At 26.5% G+C, this 7,350-nt stretch overlaps 1 protein-coding gene across 3 annotated transcripts; it reads right to left on the bottom strand.

Moving 5' to 3' along the window:
- Positions 1 to 1,523: 1,523 nt before the first annotated feature.
- On the bottom strand, positions 1,524 to 3,973 carry LOC108754201 (THAP domain-containing protein 1-like). Of its 3 annotated transcripts, none has more exons than XM_018496346.1 (5): positions 3,834 to 3,973; positions 3,487 to 3,732; positions 3,211 to 3,413; positions 2,992 to 3,108; positions 1,524 to 2,016 (listed from the first exon to the last, which is right to left on the bottom strand). In XM_018496346.1, the coding sequence occupies exons 1-5, from the start codon at positions 3,893 to 3,895 to the stop codon at positions 1,751 to 1,753; spliced, it is 894 nt and encodes a 297-aa protein (XP_018351848.1). In that variant the 5' UTR covers positions 3,896 to 3,973; the 3' UTR covers positions 1,524 to 1,750. The 3 variants fall into 3 exon arrangements, with proteins under 3 accessions (XP_018351848.1, XP_018351849.1, XP_018351850.1); XM_018496347.1 differs by having other exon boundaries at positions 1,524 to 2,013; XM_018496348.1 differs by having other exon boundaries at positions 2,992 to 3,084.
- Positions 3,974 to 7,350: the final 3,377 nt, after the last annotated feature.

Genomic DNA, 7,350 nt, shown 5'->3' with positions numbered 1-7,350 from the left:
GTAATCTGAAATAAATGTTCGGTTAACGAAATTAAGATTATGCAAAATAATTTATTTTCTCAATAATTTTAAAGCGTGTAAAAATTATATTTACAAAATCATCATAAAAGTAATTTTATTAGAAAAAAAATGAAAAATTTATATATTTCAATTCTGCTAATTTCAACGATAACCGAACATCTATTAATAAATTTATTCATTTTTTTATTTCAGATTACTAAGTGTCCAGATTTTATAAGAATCATAAAAGACTAAGACACATCATGTAAACATTTTTATAATTACTATAATTTTCATTATTTTTACTTTCAAACATTATTAATTATAGATAAAGTATGTATTACAATATTATGTATATAAAATTTAAAATAAATTGTCCGTAAAGTTTAAAAAAAAAATGAAAATCGTTTTTTACTAGTCGAAACGGTAATCTTCCATTAATAGTGCAAAAACATACATCTAAACGGTTCTGCTAACTCAATTCACAAATTAATAAATATCGAAACTGAGAAATTATCAGAATTACTTTAACATAGTTCAAAAGTTTTCATAACAGCTTGAGCAGCTAAGTAAATTGCTAAAGCCCGTCTTACATAATATTTTGAAATAATAAATCTATTTCATTTTTCAACGTCAAAATAAAAATAAAAATTCATTCTATTTATAGTTGCCATATACGTTGATTCTGTTGCCTTAAGAGAACTTCATATGCTTGATAAGAGTTACGCGAATTTAACTAATCAAATAGAATATCTATGAAACAAATATAAATCAAATCATGCTTGATAGCCCTAAAATTCTGGTAATTTCAAATTGTTCATACAAAACTTTAAAGTATCAACTAAAAACTAAAGTATTAACAACACTGACACTGAAAAGTTTTGGTAGTCAAGTTAATTTTGATTCTTTTAAAATATTTTAATGATTTAACTGTTATTTATTTCTTTTCCGTAATTTGTCAGTTTCTTGAAAGGGCGCTAAAAAACAATATATTTTTCCTCCCATATTTTGTTATCATCATTATAAAAAAGTATCTAATTGCAAAGTACATTTTGAATTAATTTGAGCATTTGATAACTATCAAATAAACATATTTTTCAGTTCTGGGATAAAAAAAGAGAGGATCCTATAAAATTAAATGTCAATATTCAATATTTGTACCACAGACGCGTGCTCATTAGTATCATCCAAAGTTAAAGATACAACTATAACTCCAATTTCATGTCATTTAATTAGACTAGTTTTTATAAACTTAATATTTTAGAGTCACACAACTCCATCAATTAAAAAATAATCAATGAGCAATTTCTATTACCAAAAGCTAGAACCATTAAAGCTAAAGCATTGTAGGTTTCTCGCAAAGTATCATCCGTTTTAAATTCAGCTCCAAAATTTACAATCTACTTTACCATCTCTATTCCTCTGGATTTATTTTTAATTGACACTTCATCCATAATAAAAATAAGAGTAATTTTTCTATTCTCTTCATAGTTGTTTTTTAACTTTATAGTTGTTTTTTATTTTAACGTCATAAAACTTTTCAAAACAAATTCCAACTCTATGAAATTGTATCACGATCTTAATGCACTTGCTGTAGACAAAGCCTGCTGTTTATCTTTTCACACACAATTATATGCACAAGATAAGCAAAAATTTAGTTAACACAAAATTTGTGGGCATTGGCTCAACAACTTACCATTTTTCAAGACACTATAAATTCTTTTACAACCTCAAATTGAATTAAGGCAGCTCAAATAATTTTCTGATGCATTGGCTTTACTATGCGCTGACGTCGTAATTTCATTATTATATCTTTTAAGTTCATTAAACGTATTCGAAGATGTTGAAGCTGTCGTCTCTGAAGTTTAATAATACGGTCCTTACTCTTTAATATTTTTTGACTTTTTATAAGTTTTCTGCGCAATGTTGCTGGAGAAGCATCATAATGATGATCATGGATTATTGAGCTTATAATTCCAATATTATCGGACATCGATAATTTGTTTGCATTTTCTTCTGTAAAAAATTGAATATTGAAAAAAATTATTTCATACTAATTATATATACAAGTTAAAAATTGTTTTTTTAATTACTTTGAATCAAACAAAGTTTTGCTTGCATATGTTTAGAAATGATACCACAGTGTAATTTATTATTATAGATAAAAAATACATTTCATAAGGAATAAACAATATATTCGTGACTTTCAATCAAATTATAAGATAAAGTTTACTTTTTTTTTTACAAGAAAATGTCAAATATTGTTTAAAAAAACTATTTTTTAAACATTAAATCTTAATTACTTTGGAACTTGACATGCTGGAATTTTTTGGCTTGTCACAATCTAGCATTTAAAATTCTATAGAAAACACTTAATCCTGTCCAAAGTAATTTTTTGTTGTAAACTAGTATTATTTTATTGTGTATTATTATGTACCATTAGTTTCATTGTTTATAATAAATGATTCTTCAGATATAAATATATTTTCATTCATAGAAATATTATTGAAACTTACAAGGGAACACAACCAAGTGAATATCTCTGATGAGCGAATATCTAAATGAGCTTTTAGTATGTTATTCTATGGACAAAAATAGGAGATATATATTTTTTTATAGCTGAGTCGCAAGTTAAAAAAGTGAAATTCTCTCTTGTTAAAATCGATTTTTTTCTTTCAGAATATCGTCGAAAGTGTAAGAAAGGAAAAAATTTTCATTGCAAATTTTTTTCTATCTCTTATAGTTTTGATGATATTTAATCTGAAAAAAAAACCGATTTTTTTAGGGAGAATTTCACTCCCTTAGCGTGGGACTCAGCACATATAAAAAAACGTCTCTTATTTGTGTGTGTGTGTGTCCATAGAACAACATATTAAAAACTCATTTAAATCGGAGATATTCACTTGGTTGTGTTCCCTTGTTAGATCTAAAAAAAAAAAGAATAAATTAGTGAATTCTTTAACTTCTAATAAAACAAAAAATAAAAGTTACCTCCTGAGTGTTGCTTTCTTAATTCATTGCAAGAAGCCTGTTGTAGAGGATCAAACTCATCATTATCATTGAAGTGTATCTTCTGATTAAATTCTGTTTCATAAGAAGAAATTATTTCTGTTGGTAATAAATTATAAAGAATATATTTTTATTAAGTTTTTATTTTAATAACTGAAGAGAAATTCACACATATAGAGAATGTAAAAATAAAGCTTTTACCCGACTTTAAATTGTTGAAATATTCAACCTTAAATATTGTTGGAACACTTCCTTCTTTTAGTTTTAAATATTTTCCTATCTTGCGAAAACAAGTTTCTTCAAAATGTTCCGAGCATAAAAGACTGCTGTTGTTTGGAGTCCAATTCTTGATTCCAATATTATCAAGCCACTTCTTTAAAAGATCTGATTTGTCCACTGGAAACCTTGATTTACAATGCATTGAAATATTAATAAATACATATTAAGTTACATTTATAAACATTTATTAAATCTTACTTGAAAAATGAATATCCTGATTTATATATACGCTTTCGTTTACAATATATACAGTAGGAATGAGGAGGATTATCAAAACGCGTTGGAATGCTGTTAGGTTTTAATCGTACTTTAAATGCTGAACGCTCAAAGCAATCTTCTGTAAAATGGTTAGAGCATAAAATGGCAGAGTTAGTTGGTGTCCAATTTTTTGTAGGAAAATTATTTATCCACTGTTTTAAAAGACGTTGATCTTTAAGAGGAAACCTACAATAAGAGTATAAAAATAATTATTCAATTTGATTATATACTTCAAATAAGACAAAGATAATCTTTATATTGTAAATAAAGCAATTCAATTCTCTTACTTGTGAAATGTTACTCTAGATTCATGGGTTCTTATGATATTACAAAAGCAACATCGTCTCATTTTCACAAAATTTAAAAGGCAAACTTTTTACATCAATAATTTGATATCTCTCTTTTGCACTCTCTTCTAAATACTCTAATCAAGATACTAGAGGTTAGGTAACAATTTCCATAAAAAGAGAGACAATCATGATGGAAGAAACTCATATGTGCTAGTGCGCATTTTTAAATCAAAAGAGCGATAGTCAGATTCCACCATTTTGCCGCGGTTATTTGAAGTTGCCGTTAAGTCATTATTATTATACATATTTTTTGCTTTTAATTATATGTGTGTATACTTACAATAATATAATCAATTTAATTTTTTCTTATGCAATAATAAAAATTGAATATAAAACATATATTCAGAACGCACCTTCTATCAATTTTGATATATAGCATCGACGAAATACTATTAAAGACATCCTTACGAAAGTTGGTGTCCTTGTGAATATTGAAGTGAAGAGTTAAAAACTGATAATATTGTACTAATTTTATGATTTATTAGTTTAGTGGACGTACTTATGCATTTAGAACTCAATAATACTCAATTTTTCTTTAAAATTGTAATTTTAGTGCTATCATCAAAGTTATGTTATCAACAGAGATGATAACTGCAGAGAAAAAAATTGTAATTTTTTTACAATATATAGAAATTACAGCTTTACAAGTATGCATATTTATTCATGGAACATTTATGTAATAAAAAAATCATGAATTTAATAATGTATGAGTCAAATATTTATATTACATATAATAACAAATTTATATCAATTGTCGATAATGTCAGCGTTCTTCAATTATCTCCGGGCCTTTAGGATCCTTTTTATACCGCCGAAAATTTGCCCAAGGTTGATGGTCTTTAATAGTATCTCATCGGTGTTTACGCACTGTCGCAATTGCTTATTGCCAATCATAGCGATTTCTGCGTAGAGTTTTTTTTTAGCGCTGTGATTAGTCGTACGCAATTAGCTCGTGTGCAATTGATATACACTTGCATCAACAGCATTGAACTATATATACACTGGAATGGGCATCTTCGTTGTGAAGCATAGAAAATCGTGGCACCAATTAATCAGCGCCATTTTAATTTGGTAGTTTCCACCGAACGTTTAAACTGAATCAGAATGTAAAAACCAACCAACTACAGTCGAGTATTTCCCTGTACAGTCGAATGGCAGGAGAATGCTCGACTGTAATTGGTTAGTTTTTACATTCTGATCCAGTTTACCCTTGATGGAAACTAGGCCTGTGAGCCCAAGCCAGAATCTAGGATTACTCTTATTGTGGGATAGGAGGCTCTTATTGTGTTTCTAGATGTTTCCAGAAAACTAAGACATGTTGTCTTCAAAATTTGTGTCTCAACTTTAGATTTTAGGTGATTCTGGATAATTCCTGGCGTTCTAGCTCGGCAACAAAAAGGTAAAGACAAAAGTCATTATATTATTTTTAATAATGGATAGAAATGTAGAAGAAAAAACTGATAACATTGATAATACTGATAATGTAATGGAATTGTCACATAAAGAAAAGGTTCAGAGAGTCGAAATTAAATTAGTATCATTCTTTGTTGAAAATGATATCAATTTCCACAATGCAGATGATTTAATTTTCTTATTAAAAGATATCTTTACAGATTCTAAGATTGTGCAAGATTTTTTTTGGCCAAGTTAAATACACAGAAGATATTGTTGAAGACATGATTCCAAAACATGAAGACAAAGAAATTATGTATCAATGTTTACAGTTATGCAGATTTTCAATTTTAATCCTTGAAATTTATAAAAATAATCGTACAAATAATCCGTACACAGTATCAATCGTTCTTGTTCGATATGTTTCGCCTTTAAATAAAAAAATTGTAATACAATTATTTATGCAATTAGTCACATCTTATTCTGTAGATGATTCAAAGAGAAGTAAACAATTTAAAATTTTCAAAGATGTTTTAAAAGAAAAAAAAATTCCTATTAGAAATATTGTTGGATTGGCATATGATAATTTTTATAATTCTGTGTCATCAATTATAGTTGGAAACAATTCTTTTATGCAACATTTAAAACAAGAAGTACCAGAACTTGTAACCTTAAATTGTATTTGCCATTCCTTCACGTTTGTAGCTAGAAAAGCTTGTGAAAATAGCTTGCCTTTGGCTTGTGAACTTTTGATGCACAAAATTTTCACTTATACTTTGAACAATGCAGGAAGATGTGCACTTTTTGATGACATTTCTAAATTATTTGATTTGGAAAAGAAGTTAAACTTCCCATGGATTGTTTTAGAAAACTGCGTTATCAAAATTGTTGAAAATTGGGAAGATCTAAAATATTATTTTTCAATAATAGAAGACAATTCTATTACGGAATTGATTTTATCTCAATTAAATAATGATACAATTAAAGCATTTTTTTTGTTTTTAAAATATGTATTACATTTTTTTAATTGCTTCAATGCTTTATTTCAATCGTCTAAAATTTTACTACATAAATTATTTGAAAATAGTCAGCGAATAATTTATCAATTAGTGCAGAATTTTATGACTCTTGATGCATTAATGCATATTAATGATTTAGATATGAATAATGAGGAACATATATTAAATTTAGAAAATATATACTTAGGATCAGAATGTGAGCATTTTTTAAAATCATTACCTTTGCCAGATAGACAAGAAGTAAAATTAATAAGTTTAAATTTTTATAAAGAGGCAACTCAAGAATTGCTAAAACGTTTACCATACAAAGATCCTCTCGTGGAATATTTAACTTTTTTAGAACCAGAAATTGCTCTTTATGATACAGGTAGATTTAAATTTAAAGATTTAACATATATTGCCATGATTGTAGAACATAATATTGATATTACTAAATTAGCTTATGAATGGATGATTTTGCCATCAATGTTCAACGAACAACAGAAAAAAGAATTAGCCTGTTTGGAAATTGACGAAATGTGGAGTAAAATAGTGGAATGTAAGAATTATAATGAGGAAAAGATCTTTCCGAATTTAGAATTATTGGTTGAAGTAGCTCTTTCTTTCCCTTATTCAAATGCCAAAGCTGAACAAATTTTTTCAGATTTAGAAAAGCATTTGCTTTAATATGTGATATTATTTTTTGTAATTCCCATAAATAATAAAGTTTTTAAAGTTCAAGTACTTTTTCATAAAACTAAATGTATTTTAAAATTATATTATGTATTACTTTTTATTTTATAAAAATTTGAAAAATAACATTTTTATTCTTAAATTATATAATAAAGTATATAAGTAAAGTATATAATTTTATGATTAAATGAACTTATATACATATGTATATTAGTAAGATTTTCGGCAGTTTTCCTTGCAGCAAATGTTGATGGTTGTATGAGATTCTATCAAACAAAATATTTTAATTTATAAATTATTTCATTATCTTTTTTCAATGTTTTCGGTACAATGATACTTTAGTATTACAAATTATTAAATTTGTATTCGTC

The sequence above is a fragment of the Trachymyrmex septentrionalis genome, unplaced genomic scaffold (genome assembly GCF_001594115.1).
Source record: "Trachymyrmex septentrionalis isolate Tsep2-gDNA-1 unplaced genomic scaffold, Tsep1.0 scaffold78, whole genome shotgun sequence".
NCBI lineage: Eukaryota > Metazoa > Arthropoda > Insecta > Hymenoptera > Formicidae > Trachymyrmex > Trachymyrmex septentrionalis.
This window is presented reverse-complemented; position numbering and strand designations above follow the sequence as displayed.

What these genes read in the sequence shown, in the direction of transcription:
- LOC108754201 (XM_018496346.1), bottom strand. Translation starts at nt 3,895, where the DNA reads ATGAGACGATGTTGCTTTTGTAATATCATAAGAACCCATGAATCTAGA. An exon ending in TCTAGAGTAACATTTCACAA is followed by an intron (nt 3,733 to 3,833) that starts GTAAGAGAATTG and finishes CTCTTATTGTAG; the next exon opens with GTTTCCTCTTAAAGATCAAC. An exon ending in TCAGGATATTCATTTTTCAA is followed by an intron (nt 3,414 to 3,486) that starts GTAAGATTTAAT and finishes TTGTAAATCAAG; the next exon opens with GTTTCCAGTGGACAAATCAG.